General features: G+C 64.2%; 4 protein-coding genes across 13 annotated transcripts; all 4 read right to left on the reverse strand.

Annotated features, from left to right (window-relative positions):
- Window positions 1–326: 326 nt before the first annotated feature.
- Window positions 327–4,131, reverse strand: LOC115335446 (extracellular fatty acid-binding protein-like). Of its 3 annotated transcripts, none has more exons than XM_030001142.2 (7): window positions 3,912–4,131; window positions 3,475–3,614; window positions 2,816–2,886; window positions 2,042–2,152; window positions 1,374–1,475; window positions 1,084–1,109; window positions 327–501 (listed from the first exon to the last, which is right to left on the reverse strand). In XM_030001142.2, exons 1-6 carry the CDS (start codon window positions 4,005–4,007, stop codon window positions 1,084–1,086), a joined length of 546 nt encoding a protein of 181 aa, XP_029857002.1. In that variant the 5' UTR covers window positions 4,008–4,131; the 3' UTR covers window positions 327–501. The 3 variants fall into 3 exon arrangements, with proteins under 3 accessions (XP_029857002.1, XP_040975925.1, XP_040975924.1); XM_041119990.1 differs by lacking the exon at window positions 327–501 and adding an exon at window positions 516–658; XM_041119991.1 differs by lacking the exon at window positions 2,042–2,152.
- A 391-nt stretch (window positions 4,132–4,522) lies between these two features.
- On the reverse strand, window positions 4,523–8,028 carry LOC115335447 (lipocalin-15-like). 6 transcript variants are annotated; one of them, XM_030001144.1, is made up of 7 exons: window positions 7,839–8,028; window positions 7,084–7,223; window positions 6,800–6,864; window positions 6,409–6,522; window positions 5,838–5,939; window positions 5,702–5,723; window positions 5,425–5,541 (listed from the first exon to the last, which is right to left on the reverse strand). In XM_030001144.1, the coding sequence occupies exons 1-6, from the start codon at window positions 7,932–7,934 to the stop codon at window positions 5,710–5,712; spliced, it is 531 nt and encodes a 176-aa protein (XP_029857004.1). In that variant the 5' UTR covers window positions 7,935–8,028; the 3' UTR covers window positions 5,425–5,541; window positions 5,702–5,709. The 6 variants fall into 6 exon arrangements, with proteins under 6 accessions (XP_029857006.1, XP_029857005.1, XP_029857004.1 ...); XM_030001143.1 differs by having other exon boundaries at window positions 5,702–5,726; XM_030001148.1 differs by lacking the exon at window positions 6,409–6,522.
- Window positions 8,029–8,910: 882 nt separating this feature from the next.
- On the reverse strand, window positions 8,911–11,950 carry LOC115335376 (lipocalin-like). 3 transcript variants are annotated; one of them, XM_030000918.2, is made up of 7 exons: window positions 11,781–11,950; window positions 10,473–10,612; window positions 10,273–10,349; window positions 9,994–10,107; window positions 9,631–9,732; window positions 9,374–9,399; window positions 8,911–9,073 (listed from the first exon to the last, which is right to left on the reverse strand). In XM_030000918.2, exons 1-6 carry the CDS (start codon window positions 11,877–11,879, stop codon window positions 9,374–9,376), a joined length of 558 nt encoding a protein of 185 aa, XP_029856778.1. In that variant the 5' UTR covers window positions 11,880–11,950; the 3' UTR covers window positions 8,911–9,073. The 3 variants fall into 3 exon arrangements, with proteins under 3 accessions (XP_029856778.1, XP_029856776.1, XP_029856775.1); XM_030000916.2 differs by having other exon boundaries at window positions 8,911–9,109; XM_030000915.2 differs by having other exon boundaries at window positions 8,911–9,077; window positions 11,781–11,949.
- Window positions 11,951–14,821: 2,871 nt separating this feature from the next.
- Window positions 14,822–19,198, reverse strand: C8G (complement C8 gamma chain). Its single transcript, XM_030000920.2, has 7 exons — window positions 18,836–19,198; window positions 17,802–17,941; window positions 16,825–16,895; window positions 16,370–16,477; window positions 15,955–16,056; window positions 15,643–15,681; window positions 14,822–15,104 (listed from the first exon to the last, which is right to left on the reverse strand). The coding sequence occupies exons 1-7, from the start codon at window positions 18,983–18,985 to the stop codon at window positions 15,091–15,093; spliced, it is 624 nt and encodes a 207-aa protein (XP_029856780.1). The 5' UTR covers window positions 18,986–19,198; the 3' UTR covers window positions 14,822–15,090.
- Window positions 19,199–19,525: the final 327 nt, after the last annotated feature.

Consider the following 19,525-nt stretch of genomic DNA (forward strand, 5'->3'; position numbering starts at 1 on the left):
TGGATAGTGGTGGTGGTTGCAGCCCTCCAAACTCCAACCTCAATCTCTGTGGCCAAGTCACACAGCCTTTCTCCACCCAGCCCATTGTGCCCACGGGATTTCCAGCCTCACTGCATCCCTTGCCTCACCTCTGCCTGGCTGTGGTCCTGCCCTGTGGGAGGCACCCAGGAGGGAAAATACTGGTGGGTTCCAAAATTGCCCTTACTTGGGTGAGCTCAGCCCAGAATTGCCCCTGGCTGCTCACCATCCACAGACCCCAGGAGGACAAAAGAAGGGACCACATGCCGGAGCACCCCAGGTTCTCCCCAGACAGCTACACCAAGCTCTGGGGTGAGTTTCTGTTTATTTGGCAAAAAGGAGCGACTGCGCTGGAGGAGCAGGAGAACTGTCAGAGCCTTGACCGCTGAAGTCAGAAGAGGGATGGCGGAGCAGCAGCCTGGAGCTTCAGAGTGTGGGTCTTGCATCACTCAGCAGGAGCATCCACTAGCTAGCCCGCACCTCCTAGAAAACAGCCAGGAGAGGTGGGCTGAGTATTTGAGGTGAGGAGGCCAACAGAGAGGGCCAAGCAGAGCTCTCCATCAGGATCAGTGTGTTCTCTTCCAGTTCTCCCCAGCTCTGTAGGGTGAGCCATCTCCAGCAATGGATTTCTAGCTAACCCCTGCAACTGAATGTGTATCGGTGTGGTGGGAAATCACATGCCAGGGTGGCCCAACAAGAAACATGTTTTGCATGGTGAGACACCAACCCAACCTCTGGCTGGTTTTGCCAGTCCACAACCCCAAGGTCCCTTTGGCAAGAGCTGGTGTCCTGGCCCTCACTGCTGGATGAGCTCAGCAGCTTTCTTCACCAAACCAGTGGTTTCAGATCAAGCGCCCTTGCCCACTGCCGGGCAGCTGCACCATGGGGGTCCCCGCTGCAAAGCAGCTCCAAAAGGAATGGTCCTACCTGGGTGCAAGCTCCAGCACAGGTTCAAACAACTTGGCCCCCACAGTAATTCAAAGAGTTCATGGTGGCCCTTGCTGGGGCACCAATAGGGGCTAATTTCCAGCTGAGGAAACACTGTGTTGCACAGCAGCAACTCACCTACGCTTCATCGAGGCTGCATTCCTCTGTGAAAATAAAGAGAAAGGGTGAGTCCAGTGCTGTGGTCTGGCTAGTTCCTTTTAGCACCCAAAACAGACAACCCAGGAATGAACTTGAGCAAGGCAAAAGCCACCATGTGCCAATCCAGAGCACCTCTTGCTACCAGCACTTTCTTCTGCCAGCCCAGACCACAAAGTGGTAGCAGTGATGGGCCAGGCTGGTCCCTGCTGGCATGTCCTGGCTCCCCATATTGCCCAAGCCAGCCTGACACAGTGCTGGGCAGTGCTCACCCTGGCTGGGCAGCATCGTGATCATCTCATCAGTGAAGCTCTTCTCCCTTGCAAGCTTCTTGAACAGCGCTGTGATTTTGGGGCTCACCTGCTGGGTTCTGCCTAAAGGCAAAGACATGAGTTAGCTCCAGGCTGTGGCCTGTCTCTGCATCTCCTGGGCAGCTGGTGAGTGTGCCCAGGTGAGGACAGGATGGATGACGGTCCCTGAGAGAAGGCTGGAGGCAGTGGTGGAGGTCCTGGAGAGTGGTGGTGGCCAGGCACATGAGACACCCCTCCCAGGGGACAAGATGAAGCAGAGGTCCTGGCACCAGCACAGTGTCTCCTCTCTTGGCTCCCAACCCCACCATTTCTGCCTCCCTCACAGCAGGACCCCAGCTGTTCACCCCATTTCACCAAGCAACTTACCCAAGGCCATGGACTCCCAGCATGGTGCAGAAGCCTGAGCCCCAGCCTCCCCTGCCAGCCCCAAATCACTACCCCTTCCCCTGCTGCGCAGGGGATGCACAGCAGCCCCAGCCCCGCTCTTGCACCCCTCCCAGGGCAGGAGAGCAGTGGTGAGGAGGGGGACTCTCCCACAGGCCCCCCGACTCCTGGCCTCTGGGGACACTATGAAGCACCCTGACACCTCCCAGCTGTTCCCCCTGGTCAGCCCACCACTGGCTACGCACTGTAGAGCCTCAGCATGTGCAAGGTCTTCCCGTCTTTCACTCTGGAGACAAAGATAACTGCGTACGTCTTGCCATCAGTATCCACCACCCGCGCTGTTCTTTTGCCTCCCTCTGCAAAAGGACGTGGAGGACAGCGAAAAATTAATTACGTCCTCCTGAGAACTCCCACACTGCAAAAGGGCTGTAAGAGTGTGAATCAGGATGCCAGGGGACAGGCCCACCCAGCCCCTCTTTCTTCTGTGTCTCCCCCCCTGCCAAGAGGATTTTCCTCTTGCTAAGGCTCCTCTGAAAGCCTGGGAGAGCCCACAGATCACAGCAGAACCGAGGGATGGGAAGGTGAACGCAGGAGGGTCTGGGGATGGTCACTGCAGACAGCGGAGTAGGCTGGCCAGTGTCAGACTAACACTTGGGCTGGGGATGGTGGGAAACCACTCTTGCTTCATCCCTTGGGAGCATCCATCCACAGCCCCTTTGCAGACTGAACCTGCTTTTCCCGAGGGTTTAAGCTTGGTCTGAATGTGTCTTATCCCAGAGCAGCTTCCTAGAGGGAGGGAGTGGGGGGGGTCTGCCATGTTGGTGGGACACCAGCCCTGGCACGGAGCAGCCCTGGGATGCAGCTGGCAAGCGACCGCAGAGGGATGTCCCACCCAGGACCTCAGGAGAGACAGGCAGGCACCCCCGAGGGCCACGTCCCCAGGGACAACTGGCTGCTTCAGACAGGGATGATGGGAAGTGCCTTTGCCCCGTTCTGGGCGCTGGGCTCTCCTGACTCACCAGAGCTGTAGTATTCACCCGGGACACCTGTTTCCTTGTAGATCAACTCCCGTTTCTTACATCCCTCCGGTCTGCAAAACAGTGAAGGACACTCTGGCTGGGATGAAGTGACTCCCCTTCCCCTGGGGATGCTGGCTCTGGGGTCGCTACACCAAATGTGGGACTTGCTGTTCAGGGATGGGTTGGTGTGGCCAGGGTGGGGGGGGGACAGATGCCACCCTTGGAGCAATGAGTGCCTGGGCTGGTAGGGCACAGCGCTGGCACCCAAGGATTGTCCTGTGGGGTCACACAGCCGTTCCATTGCTCATGCTCTGAGCTTCTGGGATAAGGCTGATCCTGCTGGGAAAGCTTTAATCGTAGGGTCCCTTATCACCCTGCTGCATCCCTGCTGGGAACAGTAGAGTGTCTCAGCATCTGTGGTGGGACCACTCCTGGCTGGTGCTGCCCTGAGCCTGCCTGGCCTGCCCTGAGGAAGGGGTCCCCACGATGCAGCTCTCCTGAGCCCCTGTTTTAAACCCTGGGGCTGGTGGTCCTGCCTCACCCCTTGCCCAGGTCTTTGGTGGGTGCTGGGTGGAGGCACCCAGGTGGAGACCCACCGGTGAAGGTCCAGGGAGGAGATCGGTCAGTGAAGCCTGTGGAGAAACACGCTTGGCACTTACGTGAGAATTGCAAAGGAGACCTTCAGGTCGCCCTCCCTCAGGACCGCGATGCTGGCCATTGCCATCTTCAGCTCATCCTTCTTTTGGAGGTAGCCCTCGGAGTCGGAGGCCAGAGCAATGATGTGCCATTTCCCTGCAATCTGGTAGCGAGGGTGGGCTGTGAGTCCGGAGGAGCAGGCAGGGGCTACCCCCTCCTCGGGGACCGAGCCAGGACACCCTTAGGCTACGGTACACGTGCATCCCCCCCAGGCACCAAAATCCCCACTGGGGCACCTACGCTGGAGCTGGGTGACTGCCCTCTTCCGGGTGTGACAGCAGAGCCAGTGGTGGCAGTGGTGTCCCCCGCTGTCCCCAGTACCAAAACACCTCTCCAGTCCCCACCCTGGTGACCAGAGGCCACGCTCCCACCTTCCCTTCCCAGGGATGCTGCAGATCACCTTGCTCGTGTCCAGCCCCGCAGCCCCAAAGTTCTCAGCCTCCGCACGCAGCAAGCAGAGCAGGGCCAGCCCCAGGCTCAGTCCCACGGTCCTCATCTCGCCGCAGCCTCCTCCAGCTTTGCCAGCAGGATGGAAAGCAGCACTGGTGCTGCTGGCTTTATAGCGTTGTGCTCTCCCCCTCCTCCACCCACCCCGGCACTGCTGCGTGCTGAGCTGCACGGATAATGCCGCTGGTGTTGGCTTGGGCGAGGTGGTGGTTTTGAAGGGCTGAAGTCACCTCAGGGTAAACAGCCTGCCGTCTTGCGGAAGAAGGGAAGTGCCTGCAAGCTGCAAGAAGGGGCTGAGAAGCGGGGTTGCAGGAGCTGTTGCACCAGTGCTGAAATTTAGGATTTTCCCGGTTTCCTTAGTTGCTTGTGAAAGAACAAAGAGCGCTTTTGTTTCCCAGCTGGCTGCCAGAGGGCTGCCGGGAGGAGTGGGGAGGTCCTTCCTGGTATGGGCCATAGCAGCACCGTCACCCAGTGACCCGTCATGAAGGGGCTCAGTGACCCATCCCTCTGGCCAGGCTGGCATCTGCCCCGAGGCTGCCGCTGGGATTGTGCCCACACCTAGGCGTCCGCACATCGCCAGCATGACCTGACCCCACAGGGGTCACCCACCTGCTGTGGGGCACTCAGGGTCCACAAAGTGGGGTGCACCCATAGCAGGGCAGGCAGAAGAAGGGGTTTGTGTCACTGTGGGAGTGTGTCCCCTCCTTCCCAGGGTGTGATGTCTCCTGTGCCCTGGCTCTGGCAGGCTCCTGGGGGTCACAGCCCCAAAAGGGTCCGTAATGCTTCCTCACAGCTCCGTGCCTGGCTAGGCACCGAGGGACCCCTGCTCCAGGGCAGGGGGACAGTGGGGGGGACGAGGGGCTGCCTCTGCTCTACAGGAGGTGGAGGTGGATGGATGCTGCCCTTGGGGCTCATGGCAGCATGGTCCTGCCTTGGTCAGTGGGCAGATGGAGGGACCAAGGGGGATGGGAGACAGGCATGGGGGTCCCAGTCCTGTCGTGCATTTACCCTGGGCAGTCATGGCACAGCATCTCTCCTGCCTGGGTGGCTCTGGAGGGGGACTGAGCAGGGAACAGGGTGTCCTGGGGACGAGCTGCCTGCTGGGAGTCAGAGCCCATGCAGGCAGGGCTGGGCAACCCAGACCTGCTGCCCACGAGCCAAGGTGCATAAACCCCTGTTCATCCCAGCTCGATTCTCCCCTGCCCACATCCCTACCGGCTACCCCACTGCACCTTCTCCATCCTCTGGTCCCCATCCTCCCCATGCTGGGCGCAGCAAACGACACCAGAAAGGAGCCCCCCAACGCCCCTGGGGTGCCGAGAGAAAGGGTCAGATCCAGGACCGCTGGGCTCAGGGTGCCTGGGGACCCTGGCAGCACCCCTGCTCCTGCCAACAAAAGCACCGAGCTCTGGCGCAGCTTCTGCACCTATTTATTTAGGAGGGTGAGGCATGATCCTGGTGCAGGGCAGTGGGTCCAGCAGAGCCTGGCTGGGGAGGACGAGAAGGGGCACCACAGAGGTGGGAGCAGAGCCCTGTTTCCACCAGGTCTGGAGGACAGATGGCCCTGGTGTTGGCCCCTTCAGCTGCAGGGAGGCAGGACAGATGGATGAACAGTTAGAGCAGGGGAAAGCCGATGTGATGCAGAGCCCCGAGGCAGGTGGGGGCCTCCCTGGGGGGCTGCAAGTCCCTGCTCAGCCCAGGCCACGCCAGGACAGAGACCCGGCTTCCTCCAGCCACACTCACCTGATGGCCTAGGTGCACTGATCTGTTGAAAAGCAAAGAGAGGGGTGCGCATACCATGGGCAGTGCCCTGAGTCCCCATGCAGCGTGCCCATGCAGAAGGGCTGTGCATGTCACCCCGTGCCCTCCTGGCACTCACCTGACTTGGGCAGGATGGCCAGCATGTCCTTGGTCAGGCCCACGGTGGGGATGAGCTCTTTGAACTTCTGCAGGAGCTGGGGGCTCATGTTCTGCTCCCTCGCTGCAGCCAGACACCCAAAGCAGGGGCTAGTGAGTGTGAGGGGACCTAGCAGCGAGCCCAACACCAGGGGTCCAGCTCCCACAGGGCAGTGATAGGACCCCAGGGAAGGGCAAAGGCAAAGCCATGGAGGTGGAGGGTGGACACTGGGCAACCCACAGCTGCCCTGGGCTGGCAGCAAAGGGGCACAAGCCCCTTGGGATGAGTGACCCACCCACCTGGGGTGGTATGGGGCAGCTGACAGGGCTGGGGGCCTGCAGCTGGACTGGCTTTGGTTCAAACCACAATGAACCAGGGATATTTTTGGTGCAAGGATTCATTCACCCCAAAATGAATTCCCTGGGTGCCAGGACATTGGGTGCTGACATTGGCGTCCCTGGGAGGTGGTGGGGAGCCCAGCCCCTGTCCCCTGCCGATGCCCGTATCCCTCCCCAAGGAGCCATGGGTGCCCGTCCCCAGTCCTGACACCCACTGAGGAGCTGCAGTGCGCTGCTGGGCTCCTGCCTACTCTGCTGGAGCTCGTGCACGATGGCGTAGCAGCTGTAGTCCGTCTCCATCACATGCAGGTCTCTCTTCTCTTGTGCTGCTAAAGGACCCCAGACAGTGCCCGGTTGGGCAACATGGCACAGGCTGAGCACCTTGGTGGCCCATGCTGGGGCTCACGGCTCAGGGCCTGAGCCCCAGATTTGCCTGAGGGGGGTATGAGAAGGGAACCCCTGTGCGATCCGGCAGAGCTGCAGCACAACCTCTTGCCCAGCAATGGAGGAAGAGGGGCCAAACCCGCCTGCCATTGCTACCCGGGCACGGGGGACCAGTGATGCCCACCCTCCATTTCAGGGTGTCCATGTCCCATCCACACATACCCATGTAGTGCCCTGCCTGCCCGCTTCGCTGGAAGAGCAGCTCAAACTTTTGGCATCTGTCCAGCCTGGAAAGGGAAAATAGAAACACCAAACATGGCTAGATGCCACATGGGAGGGCAGCGGGGTGGTGGGGCAGGGGGGAGCCCAGCCTGCCTGGGGGATGTGCGAGGGTGCAGGCAGGACCGGGTGCCGGCAGGGCAGCGGGTCTGTGGGAGGGTGTTCCCTTGGTGGGGAGGGGAGTCCCCTTGCCCAACTGGGACAAGGCAAGCATGATGGGCACTCACAGGGGCCAGACAAGCTTCATAGCCAGGTCCCCCTCGGGCGTGAAGCTGATCGTGGCGATGGACGACTTCATCCCGTCCTTCATCTTCAGGAACACAGAGCAGTTGGAAACAGCGGCTGCGACATGCCACATCCCTGCAAACTGCAGCAGGACATCACTAGTGGGGTTTGGGGAAAGCCATGGGGACCTGCCACCTGCCAGGGGGACCTCCCACCGACCATAGAGGACCTGCCAGCCTGCGGTGGGGTACCTGCCACCTTCTGTGGGAACTTGCCACCCTCTGTGGGGACCTGCCAGCCTATGGTGGGGAACCTGCCACCCACCATGGGCGACCTGACAGACCATTGTAGGAACCTGCCAGCCAGCAGTGGGGGAACTGCCACCCTCTGTGGGGACCAGCCAGCCTAACATGGGGACCTGCCACCAGCCTGCATGCAGGACACCCTGCCCCGCCCCGTGCCAGGAGGGCAGGCGCAGCGTCTGGCCCATGTTCGCTGGGGAAGCACTGCACAGTCGGAGGCATCACAGCCCCGGGCGTTCGTGTCCCTGCAGCGGGGCCACCACTGGGTCTGGCCACAGTGGGCAGGAGCTGGCCAGGACTAACCCAGTTTTGCACAGGTATTCACGCTCTCATGGAAGCTGCCCAGGGTGCCTGGGGGTGCCCAGCTGTGCCCGGGGATGCAGCATGGGCACCCTGCCCCAGCCAGCCCCTCCAGCCCAGGCAGGACCAGCCGGGAGGGCACCCTGTGCCGTTACCTTCTTGATGTTGAAGCCCGGCTGCACGGGGACCTCGGCCCCTGCCTGCAGCAGGCAGAGCAGAGCCAGCACCAGGCTCAGCAGCACCGCCGCCATCCTTGCTCCGGGGGCTAGATGCAGGCAGAAGAAGCTGCACGGTCCTGCCTCTTCCTGCACCCACCTTTATAGTCCCCACCGCTGGCAACAACCCCTGCCCGCCCTGGCTTTATGCAACAGGTTACACAAGAGCAGGAATAACTTGTACCTGTGTTAGGTGACAGCATTGGCCCCTTCCCCCTCTGATTGCCCAGTCCCAGATGAATGCAGCCTTGTGTGAGACCCAACCCGGAGCACGTTGGGGACCAGGTGATGCCCCGTGCCCGGTGCCGTGTCTGGGGAAGGGAATAAAGGTGCCCCAGTGCCTGCCTCCTGGCTGTTGCCTGCTGGCCCCAGGGTCTGACAGGGCTGGGATGGATCCTGCCTCAAGGAGGAGGACAGTTGGGCCAGTGTTTTAGCCCAGGGTTGAGCCGCAGCGTGGTGCTCTCCAGAAGGGCTTGTGGCTTCCCAGGCTGCTGGCAACAGGCACAGCCCCTGCTCCCAGGGAGGCTCTGGGCTCGCTCATGGTGTGGAGAGCAGGTGGGCAGCCGGGGCTGAGCCACGTCCAGCGCTCACTGCCATCACTCTGGTTCACGTCCGTCCTTCCCAAAATTTTTGGAGACACCCCCCCTGCAATTGCCCATCACCCCATCCCCATGCTGCCAGCCTGCTCTGCAGCAGGGAAACTGAGTCTGTGAGGCTGGGGTAGCCCAAGGTGCTGGAAGGGGCAGATGGGAGCAGATCCCCCCAGCAAATCCCAGCCCCAGGGATCCCTTCTCCCTGGATGGGGCAGGTTTGGTGGCCAGGCAGCACCATGGCATGGGGTTGCAAGTGCACAGGGTGTCCCACCCTGGCGGCCCCATGGCCAGGAACTGAGATCAGCCCTGACCTCTGGCACCAGCCCCAGCCTGGCCACTGCCACCAGATGTGCTTCCCCCTCCCCATCACCCCATTGGGGCTCCCCCCTGCAACAACCCAGCAGACAAGGGCAGGGGGCTGGTTTTATACGGGCTTTAATGGGGACAGGGGTACAGGTGTGGGGTGTGAAGGCAGGGAGCGAAGGCTGCTGCGGTGCTGGGGATGTGCTGGGGACAGGACGGGACAGGACAGCCACCAGCTCACGGTGCTCTCTGGGCTCTGGCCGGCAGCAGCTGGTGGGTCTGCCTGGAAGAGATGGAGGGGCGAGCACAGCTGAGCTGGGGGAGATGGGGGGGACATCAGCCCTGCCAGCCCTGCACTGCGTGGGTGGGCACCCGCCACCCAGGGCCTCGGGCAACGAAAGACCCACCCTATGGGGACAGGTTGGGGGATCCCCGCAAGGGGTAAGGGGGACCCCAGCAAGAGGAGCAGCCTGGGGTGGCCGGGAAGGGGATGGGGACTCTGTGGGGTGGAGCGGCTCTCAGCACCCCCCCGTACCCTCTTGCAGGGCTGGTCTGAGCCCCAGCAAAGGCAGGACTCACCTAGGCAGCATCTGCCATGCATTTGTCTGCAGGAGGAAGAAAAGCAGTGATCAGCTCCTCCAGGGGCTGGGGTACCACTGCCCCTCCCCGCCCCGGGACCCCGCATGGGGTCACCCCATTGCTGGCCCTGTGCTGGCCCCACAGGGAGGCAGGGACAAGCCAGCAGGGTCTCCTCCCTCTCAGCCCCCCACGGTACCTCACCCCCTGCTCCCCACTTGCCCCTCCTGTGCCCCCAGCCTCTCCCACTGCCCGCTCACCCGTCCGAGGCAGGATGAGGATCTCTTCGTCCGTCAGGCCCTGCTCCCTGGAGAACTGGGTGAACCTGTCCAGGCGCTCGGGACTGAGCTCCTTCGTCCGGCCTGCAGCCAAGAGCAGGGTGAGAGGCAGCCCCCCCCCAGTGCACCCCTCAGTGAGGGGTCACGCTGCCCTGGGCCATGGGCAGCCCATCAAGGGACAGGTTCCCAAGGAAGGGGGTCCCGACCCAGCCATCCCATGGGTCACCCCAGCTTGGGAGATGCTGCTGCCCTTCTTCCATAGGAGAGATCCCCCACAGAGGACATCCTGGGGGGTCCCAGGGTGGTGGTGGGGTGGGTGGTACAGGGGTCCTGGGGCAGACGTACTGTAGAGCAGCACCATGGTGGAGGAGCCGGTGCTCTTGGAGATCTGGGTGGCCACCAAGGCATACTCCTCATAGTTGGTCTCCACCACGCGGATGTCGTGCTTGCTGCCCCAGCCTGTGGGAGACGGGGAGGGCACTGCTCAGCCCCAGGCACCGAGCCAGCCCTGAGGTGCTCCGGTGAGCGTAGGAGCAGGGATACGCGACAGCAAGGATGGGCTGAGAGCTGTGGGCACATCAGGAGCTGCCCCGCAGGAGGATGGGCTGGGAGCCGGGCACTCACGTGGGTTGCTGTAGCTGAACCGCCCCGGCTGCTCCGTCTTAGTGTAAAGGCTGTTCCTCTTCTCACACTGGTCACCCCTGGGGAGCGCAGCACAAGGACATCAGAGGGGCTGGGGAGGATGTTCCAGCCCACACATAGCCCCAGGCATGGCACCATGGGGGAGCACCCCCTGCTTGCCCACCCCATCCCCATGCCCGTACTTGGGGTAGGTGGAGGTGACCTCCAGGTTCCCATCTGCAGTGACGGAGATGACTGTGGTGCACATCTTCATCAGGTGCTTCTTCTCCTTGAACCAGTTGGAGTTGGAGGCCAGGCCGATGCTGTACCATCTCCCCGTGAGCTGCACACAACCTCCGCTCAGTTGCCAGCCAGGCACAGACCCCATCTCGCCCCTCGGCCACCTGCCAGCCCCAGGCCAGGCTACCTCCCCCTCTCCTGACAGCCTGCACTCTGTGGCAGGATGGCATCCTGGGGTCCTCATCCCCCAGGGAACTGCTACAGCTCTCAGTGTCCACAAAACCCAGTGGCCAGGAGAGGCCTGGTTTACGACATGCCCTTTGGTGCCTGGCACTCAGGGTGTTTCCTTCCTCTTTGCCCCAAGCCTGGGGAGGGGTGACAGGACTGCCTGGCTCTGAGATGCCATTTCCATCCATCTGGGGGCACGAGGAGGGGTCAGGACCCTGGGGCCAGCAGAGTTCATCCAAGCCCGGTCCCTGGGGCTACCCAGCTTGGTGGACCCAGAGGGGAACTGTCGGCCTTGGAGATGGGCGGTGCTGGGACCACCCTTGCAGTCTATGCCAGACCTCCATCCTTGCACGACATGCCTCCATCCCCATCACCTCCCTGGGGTGACTGTGTCCCCCAGGACCCCTCTGGGGGCTCCCTGGAGGACCAGGCAGCGTGGCCCCTGCTCTGGCTCAGTGGCACCCCAGTGTTGTGGGGCCGGGCCCCCCAATGTGCAGCCAGGCTGGGGCTGTCCTGCTCTGGGTCCTGCCCATCACGGGGGGAGGAAGGGGAGTGCAAGCACCCCAAGCCTGCCAGCACCCAGGAGCTGGGAGGGCAGAGGGGTGTGGGGGACACCCCAGCACAGCAGCCCTTGTTTTTTTGGGACCCTGGGTTGGAGGGGTGGGATCCGTGTTGGGGAGGGGCGTCCATGGCCCATCTCCGCGCTACCTGCCAATCTGAGCTTGCTTTTCTCAGTCCCCCCTATAAAATCCCTCTGCAGCTACACCCACAGCACAGGAGATGGCCTGGCTCCACACCTACTCGGTCCTGCCCCACAGGCTGGAGCCTGGACCCTGCACCCCCTCCAGAGCCACTGAACCCAGGCCCCAGGGGCTCCCCAGGGACAGGGGACTGCAGGTGCACCCGCCACCCTGCCCCTCCCAGTGCCAGGGCCAGCCTGGCCCCAAATCCACCTGCAACACCATCTCCGCACATTTTCAGGGTGAGGATCCCCCGAAAGACCCCGAACCCCCACGCAGGTGATGCCGGCCGGGCTGGGTCACCTTGTCCTGCTGGAAGTCGGTTTGCACGGGAACGCTGTCCTGTGCGTGCAGTGCCCCGAGCAGGGCCAGCCCCAGGACTCCGAGCAGCGTGGTGTGCATGTCTCTCGCCGAGCCAAGCTGAGCCGAGCGAGACGAGCAGGCAGAATGCTGCAGTGCCGGAGAGTCAGGCAAGCCCCTATTTATGGGCAGGCTGTGTGGTGGCCCCAGGGGGGGGTCAGCCCTGCCTCCCCCCCTTGCCGTTATGCAAGCAAGAGCAGGGGTGAGCGCCGAAGCCAAAGGGCAGGCAGGGGAACCTGCAAATGTTTCCCTCCTGTTGATATGACATGTTTGCTTTGGGGTGCCAAACTGCTCCGCAGCAAAAATACAGCTTGCAGCCAGCGCAGCAGCCGTCCCTGCCCCCAGCGCTGCGGAGCTGGGGGCCAATGCAGGCAGCTGGGGCTGCCCACAGGCATGGGCAGGGGGCCAGGACCAGGGGCCAGGGCTTGCTGGCTGCCCCATCCTTGCAGGATGGTCTCACTCAGACTCAGGGAGGGGCCCAGATGAGGTGGAGGGAATGTCAAGTGCCTGCCAGGTCCTGGCCCAACCCATGGGGCTCGTGGGCACCTTTGGGTGCTCCTGCAGGACCCGCCACCTTGCCCTGACCCAAGTCTCTGCATCACCCAAGGAAGCATCTCAGCTGGCCCCGCCACCCGTCAGGGTGTGTCCTGCCATGGTGCCGCTCCGGTGCACCCCAATGGCGAGCTGGGGGGCTGGGGGTGTTGGGAGGAAGCCAGACCCCAGCTTCAGGCAGCCCCAATGCCCAGCTCCCTGGGGACCAGCACACAGCCAGATGGACCCCCAGTGCTTCATCCACCCCATGCCACCTTATGCCGTTTGCCAAGAGGGGCTGGGAGACATCCTCCCCCTTGGTTTGGTGTCACCAGCAGATGCCGAGCTGCCCCCCCTTAATTTGGGGACACCCTGAGCACCCGCAGGGTGAGGGCTGGGGACGAACGCTGGGTGTCAGCAGCAGCACCCGTGGGTCTGGCACAGGTTGGGCAGGGCTGGCCGTGCCCGGCAGAGCATCAGCCCGGCGGCTCTCCCTGCGGCACGGCCCTGCCAAGGAGCTTTATGTAAGGAGCATGTTTTCGCAACAGCTGGTTTTTTCCTCTGGCAGCCCACCCTGCCCGCCCGCCCCAGCACATTCCCTTCCCCGCACCCAGCTGCGAGCCCGGCCTGCCCCTGCACACCACACGCCGGGGGCCAGGCCAGCCCCAGCTCTGCGGATTTATTAAAACAAAACAAAAGCTGAGCTGGGCAGGACCAAGCATCACGAGAGCCTGGCTGGGGCCCCTACGCACACTGGGCTGGGGGCTCAGCCTCTGTCTGAGCCCACCCTTGAGGTGCAGGGTGCCAGGAGGAGCTCTCTCCATCAGGCATCAGAGGCACAGAGCACCCATGGGTGTCCCTGTGGTTTTGTGCTGGGGCAGGGACAGAAAGCCCCCCTGCTACCGGGGTATCCCCAGCTCCCTGCCCAGCCCAGCAGCAGGATGGGGTGCCCAGGTGGTGCCCACTCTCCCAGCTCTTCTGGGGGTGGCAAAGCTGGGGGCCGGCCCAAGGAGCTGGGTGACAAAGCTGGAGCATGGAGGAATGTGGGGGCACACAGGGGCACCACCGGCAGCGTGGGGCAGGCTGAGCCCACTGCTGGGGCTGGGGGGTGTGGGGATGACGGAGGTACCTGGGCTGTGGATCAGCACGGTGCCTGGATGCAGACCCTTAGGCACAACCTGGGTGTTTGCACCCCAGAAATGGGTTCACACCAGATAAACGCGGGCTGGGCTGAGCCGGGCTCCAGGGCACAAGGGGGGTCTTTGGGGACCAGCCCAGCTCCCCAGGGTGGGAGGGCAAGGCTCTCCCCTCACCTCCCATCGCCCTGCCATGGCCCCACCATAGTGCAGCCACTTCTGGGGTGCAGGTGGGTGCAGGGCAGAAAGTGAGCTGGATCCATAACACCCCGACTCTGCCAGGCTCAACCAGGCAGCCTGGAGGGCCTGAGAGCATGGCCAGACACGACTGTCCCGCATGTGGGCAGCGGGGACAGGGGCTGGCTTCGGGCAAGTCACGTGGCGGTGCCTTACATAAGTCCCTGATAAACAACATGTGTTACCAGTTTCCACTAAGATTGCAAAACGCTGGCGCTGGGGGCAGAGGGCTGCTCCCCGCCCCAGGGGCTGCGGGGTGGCCGGGGCACCGCAGCAGCCTGCTGCTGGGGGCTGCTCCCCGTCCCCTCCCACCACCCAGCCTGCACTGGGGAATTGGCACCACTCACCCAAAACACCCCTGCCCAAGTGCGTGGCAGGACAGCTTCAGCCAGGCTGGACACACAGGGGAGAGGGGTCCTGCAAGGGGCTGCAGCCCCTCTCCCTTGGTTGCACCCCTGGTCTAAGCCCCCATAGCCCCCGCAGCATACTTGGAGCATGCAAAGGATGTCCCCTGCCTGGCTCTCCAGCCAGGTGCTGGCTGTGCAGGCAGGCTTTGGGAAGCCCTCGCAGGCAGGGGTCCGGCCCAGGCAGCAGCCCTTTGCAGAATGCAGTCTGCAGGGCTGGGACAGCAGAACCGGGTGTTTCACTGCCTCGGAGGCCCTGGGGACGAGCAGGACCACTGGGGGCCAAGGCTTCCTCCTCCGGGGTCATTGAGGGATCTCCTGGTTTGTCCTGGGGGAAGGGCTGATGCTGCACCGGTCCCCAGCACCCCCCAAACCCGTGCGGCCCCACAGCACCAGGCACAGTGCTTTTCCCCACACTGTGCTGGGCGCTCAGGGCTTTCTCTCACTCACCAGGCAGACTCACGTGCACTACAGCACCCAAGAGTAAATCAGGAACTGCCCCCATGGTTGGGTTGAGGCTCAGGGAGAGGATGATGGAGCTGCGTGGTGGAGGCTGCACGGCCCCCTAGGACCCCCCCCGGCATGCCCTGGGCTGGGAGCATGGTGCCAGGGCACCAGCAGTCCAGGGGTGGAGGGAGCGCTGGCCTTGCTGGGGCAGATCAAGGGGTGACAGACCTTTCTCCAAGGCATTTATTGGGGTGTTGCTGGCTGCTGCAGGAGACCAGGGCATAGAGCAGAAGGGTGACACAAAGCTGCAGGGGGACAAGACAAGGACAGGCACAGCTGCCAGTGCAGCTGGAGGAGCCCACGAGCTCTGGGGCTGGCTCCAGGGCTGTGGAGCAGCAGCAGGGTCTAGCCAAACCCTGGCTAAGTCCTGCATGGCTATGTATGGCTGGATGAGGCAAGGGCCGAGCTCTGGGGACCTCCTGGCAACACCATCTGCACCTACGGCTTTGTTTCTGGAAGGGAAAGAGAAGCGCTGAGGGGCTAGGGAGATGTCCAAGGCCAGCACCAGGGCTGGAGACCCACCTCTGCCTCCCCCAGAACCAATGACAAGTGATGGAGCTGTCCCCAGGGACCCCAGCCTTCACCCCAGGGTGTCCCTGTCCCAGGTCACAGCATCCCAGACCAGCCCTCACCCCGGCAAACACCAATATAGAACCCACTAAGCCCAGCCTGACCCATGTGGGGAGCAAATGGGGCTTGGCTTAGCCAGGGTGCCCCTGATGCCCATCCTGGGTGATGGTCTGCCACCTCCTTGCCCCACACAAGGGCATGGAGGGACCTGTCCTGCATGATGGTCTGGCATGGACCCCTCATGCCAGACCAGCTCCCTTGTGCTCCTGGGGCAGGACCACTTGGCTGTGGTGTGGTGTGCGTCCAGCCTGGTGTGCCCAGCCCACAGCCAGGGCAAGGAGAGCTGCTGCGGTGCCTGGCCTGGGACTGAGTCCAGCGCATAGTGGGGACCCAGCACATCACCTGGGATCCACAACTCACCATCAAGGACGTGAAACTCATCCGCAGAGTCACAAAACCCTGCAAAAGAGAGAGCCTGGGTACTCAGAACCCCCAGACTGTGCACCCCAGGGACACTGCGGGGCACAGTCCTGTCCTTGCATCTTTGTCCCTGGGGTGGCAGCAGCATGGGGACAGACCCCACACATTGCCCTGCTGTGGGTGACACGGGGCTACAAACTGCTCAAACCCCCTCCCCATGCTGGAGGGCCCCAGCCCCCGCTGTCAGGCCCCTCCTGGGTGCAGCCCCCTCCGCGGGTGCCCTCTGCTCCCAGGGGACTGTGTGCCACCCACCATATGTGGGGAAGTAGTAGGTCATGTCTTCGCTCAGACCCACAGCCCTGACACGTTGCTCAAACTTGTCGACAATGGCGTCGCTGACTCGACTGGTCCGTCCTGCGGGGGGAGGGAGACGCCGTCAGTGGCGTCGAGCCCTGCCTGTCCTTGCCCCAAAGCTCCCTGTGCCCCCCACAGCAAAGCTGAGGGCCAAGGGCTCTTTCAGCTCAGAAAGCCGGTTCCCGGATCGGCCCCCCCTGCAGCATTTGAGGACAAAACTCTCCATTTGGGCACCGGGCCCCATGGGGAGACGCCATCCCTATGTCTGGGTCCTCTGGGGCTCTGGCAGGCAGCCCCAGAGCCCAGCACAGGTTTCCCACCCCGCTGCTGCCCCCGTCCTTCATCTGCCACAAGCCTCCGGGTGCTGACCCACCATAGAGCTTGACGGAGATGCTCCGGCCCTTCTGATAATAGAGGATGGCGTAGCTGCTGTGGTCGGTCTCGCCCACCACCATGTCCACCTTGCTGCCATAGCCACGGCCTGGGAAAGACAGTTGTGGCAGAGGGCAGCCCCAGTTAGTCCTGGTTAAGCCCAGTTAGCCCCTGGACCTCGTTTCACCAGGAGTGGGGTATACAAGGGGTGAAAATCAGGGCCAGAGTGGGTGCAGCCCCACAGGGTGCCATTCTTCACCAGCGGGCACCAGCCCATGGTGCTTGCTGCCTGTGATGGCATCCGGCACTGGGGTACTTTGAGACCCCAGAGGTGGGATACTGGCAGGGCACTGGGAGGGAGGACACCAGTACCAAAGCCCTGCCAAGAGCAGGAGTGGGGGCTCCAGCTCTGTGGTCCCCGCAGCCCCCCTGCCACCCCAGCCAGGCCTCCCTCACCCTTCAGGAGGAAGCGTCCGTGGGCCTGGGCAGGGAGGTAGCGCTGCTTGATTTCCCAGCACATCCCGTCCCTGTGCGGGGAGAGGAGGAGGTTGTCGGCACAGGCTGGGGAGGATCCAGCCCAGGTCCCTGCCCGCCCCACTTGCCAGGGCACATATGGGACCTGTTTCCTTTGGACTTTTCTCCCCGGGGAGATGCTGCAAAGGGGTGTCCCAGAGCCCCATGGAGACACAGTGAGAGATGCAGAGCCCAAAAACCTGCTGAGTCTGAGGAGTCCTTGCCCCCTCCCTGCAGCTCTGAGCCTGGCTGAGCCCCTCAGACCCCCCATGGCCAAGGTAAAGTGCCCAAGGATGTGCTGAAGATCCCCCTCCTCAGCCATGCTGCCGCTGGGGTGGCCCGAGAGCCGGTCCCTGGCTGGGTGGCCATGGACTGACCACGTGCTTGCTCAGTGCCTCCGTTTCCCCAGCCTGGCTGCCGCCCACCCTGCCCAGCCTGGGCAGCCCAAGCCCACCCCAGGCTGGTGGCTGTGTGGGTGGCAGAGTGCCAGCCCACCGTGGCCAGGGCTTGTACCACAAAACATCCCAGAGGAGATCCCACCCACACTTTCCTCTGGGGCAGCTCTCTCCTCCTTGGAGCCCATGGCCGGGGCACTGGCCCTGCTCTCACCTGCCTGCGGCGTCCCTGTCCCACCCAGCGTCCCCATCCCAGGGCACTGGCTCTGCTCTGACCTGCCTGCAGCGTCCCTGTCCCACCCAGCGTCCCCCATCCCAGGGCACGAGCCCTGCTCCAACCTGTCTGCAGCGTCCCCATCCCATCCAGCGTCCCCTGTCCCCATCCCAGGGCACTGGCTCTGCTCTGACCTGTCTGCAGCGTCCCCATCCCATCGAGCATCCCCCATCGCAGGGCACCAGCCCTGGTCCGACCTGCCTGCAGCGTCCCTGTCCCTGCCTGCGGCCTCAGTGGCTGACATCACTCACAGCTTCCTGAAGGTGCTGATGGCAAGGCTCTGCCCGTCCGGGACGGTCACCGTCACCGCTGTGGCCTCTAGCCGGTGGCTGTGCTCTGCCAGGTAGCTGCAGCAGGAGGCCATGCCAACCAGGAACCACCTCCCTGCGAGCTGCATGGCACAGGGGTGGCACCATCTGCCGGGCCACCGCCTCGAGGGGCCACCACCCCGCTGCCCTGGGCACCCACCACCCTGAGCACCCTTCTTTCATGCTGTCTCCCCTCACCTGGCACCTCTGCCCACAGCCTGGCCCCTTGGTGTGCCAACGGGGCACGACTGCCCTTGTTTGGGAGCTGGCGGGTGGGACAGAGCAGGACAGGCAGGAGCCTGGCACGGGGACAGGCTGGAGCAGGGGGGCTGTGGGGAAGGGGTGCCCGAGGCACGTGCCCGTGCCTCACACTGCTAGCCAGGCTGCGAGCACCCCAGTGCAGCCCTGGGTGTGTGGTGTGCAAGCACTCCTTCACTCCCACGCCCAGACCCCGTGGCCCCAGCTCGGACCCCCTGGCAGAGCCCCGAGCTCAACCCCAGCCCTGGCTGGGGGCCGTGCCCAGCGCCGCGGCGGGGCGTGAGTGCCAAACCCAAGACCGAGAACGGCTGCACCATCCCTCGGGCTGAGGATGGATGTGGCTGCAGGAGCCGGGGGGCCGGCTGGACGGCAGCTGGCCAGTTTGGGGGTCCCTGCCGAGGCTTCGGCCCCTGCGCCGGCCTCGTGGGGCAGCTCTGCGGGCAGCACTCGGGGACTGAGCTGAGGTCCTGTGGCCCCCACTGTGGCATGGGGTCGCGCCAGGGGGCTCGGGCTGGGGGACAGGCTGCAAGGGCAGGTCTGGGGGGGACGATGCTGCGGGGCAGGGGAACGCTGTGGGGTCAGAGCTGGAGGGGGACACGCAGGGGGACAGGCTGCAGCCCCCGCGGCCTCCCTGGGGCCCGGAGCGCATGGCTGTGCCCCCAGCCCCGGTGCGGGAGACGGACAGCTGCCCACAGACCCGCCCGGCCCCGGCCCCTCACCTGGGGGAGGCCGAGCTCCTCCTGAGCCGCCACCTTCTCCAAGGGGCTCTGGGGAGGGGGCGGCCGCCGCCGCCGCGCCGGCCCCTGCCCCAGCCCCGGCGGGGCCGTCAGGAGCAGGCCGAGGAGCAGGAGGGTGCCCAGGGCCACCATGGTGCCGGTCCGGCGGGGGCCGCTCTGCCGGGAAGCGGCGGGGGCGGGAGGGCGGCGGGGTCAGGCGGGCACCGCGGCCGGCCTGGAGCGGGGCCAGGCGGCGGCCTCCGGGAGCTGCAGGCCGGGAGGGCCGGGGTCAAGGCCGGGGTCACGGCTGGGGGCTGGGGGTCCCCACGGGCCAGGCCGGGCCGGGCCGGGCCGCCGGGGGAGCAGCGGGGCCCGATCCTGGAGGGGGGGGGGGCGTCGCCACAGGCGCGGGGGTCCCGGGCGGCCCCGCCCCCGCCGGTGGTGGGGCGGGGCCTGTTCGGGTGGGGGCGGGGCGCGATCGTGAGGGCGTGGCCTGCTCGGACGGGGCGGGGTCTGATCAGGCTGGGCGGGGCGGGGCGGGGCAGAGCTGCCGCCGTAGGGCGCTCGTGAGCGAGCGTGCCGCGCTCGGCTAGCTGCCCCTAGCGCGCCGTGGGGAGCTCTGGGCTCGAGCTCTCCGGCCTGCGGCAGATAAGCGGCGCGGTGATTGGGGGGGGGAAGGAACGGACGACGGAG

The sequence above is a fragment of the Aquila chrysaetos genome, chromosome 24, assembly GCF_900496995.4.
Source record: "Aquila chrysaetos chrysaetos chromosome 24, bAquChr1.4, whole genome shotgun sequence".
In the NCBI taxonomy this organism is placed as follows: Eukaryota; Metazoa; Chordata; class Aves; order Accipitriformes; family Accipitridae; genus Aquila; species Aquila chrysaetos.

Excerpts from the sequence above, each read along its gene's own strand:
- LOC115335446 (XM_030001142.2), bottom strand. The coding sequence starts at position 4,007 with ATGAGGACCGTGGGACTGAGCCTGGGGCTGGCCCTGCTCTGCTTGCTG. Across the intron at positions 3,615-3,911 it reads CGGGGCTGGACACGAGCAAG|ATTGCAGGGAAATGGCACAT; the intron begins GTGATCTGCAGC and ends CCTCGCTACCAG. Across the intron at positions 2,887-3,474 it reads GTCTCCTTTGCAATTCTCAC|ACCGGAGGGATGTAAGAAAC; the intron begins GTAAGTGCCAAG and ends ACTGTTTTGCAG.
- LOC115335447 (XM_030001143.1), bottom strand. The coding sequence starts at position 7,934 with ATGGCGGCGGTGCTGCTGAGCCTGGTGCTGGCTCTGCTCTGCCTGCTG. Across the intron at positions 6,523-6,799 it reads GCAGGCAGGGCACTACATGG|CAGCACAAGAGAAGAGAGAC; the intron begins GTATGTGTGGAT and ends GGGGTCCTTTAG. Across the intron at positions 5,940-6,408 it reads CAGCGCACTGCAGCTCCTCA|CGAGGGAGCAGAACATGAGC; the intron begins GTGGGTGTCAGG and ends GTCTGGCTGCAG.
- LOC115335376 (XM_030000918.2), bottom strand. The coding sequence starts at position 11,879 with ATGCACACCACGCTGCTCGGAGTCCTGGGGCTGGCCCTGCTCGGGGCA. Across the intron at positions 10,350-10,472 it reads GTCACCTCCACCTACCCCAA|GGGTGACCAGTGTGAGAAGA; the intron begins GTACGGGCATGG and ends TGCGCTCCCCAG. Across the intron at positions 9,733-9,993 it reads CACCATGGTGCTGCTCTACA|GCCGGACGAAGGAGCTCAGT; the intron begins GTACGTCTGCCC and ends TCTTGGCTGCAG.
- C8G (XM_030000920.2), bottom strand. The coding sequence starts at position 18,985 with ATGGTGGCCCTGGGCACCCTCCTGCTCCTCGGCCTGCTCCTGACGGCC. Across the intron at positions 16,478-16,824 it reads CGGACGCTTCCTCCTGAAGG|GCCGTGGCTATGGCAGCAAG; the intron begins GTGAGGGAGGCC and ends TGTCTTTCCCAG. Across the intron at positions 15,682-15,954 it reads CTACTACTTCCCCACATATG|GGTTTTGTGACTCTGCGGAT; the intron begins GTGGGTGGCACA and ends TCTCTTTTGCAG.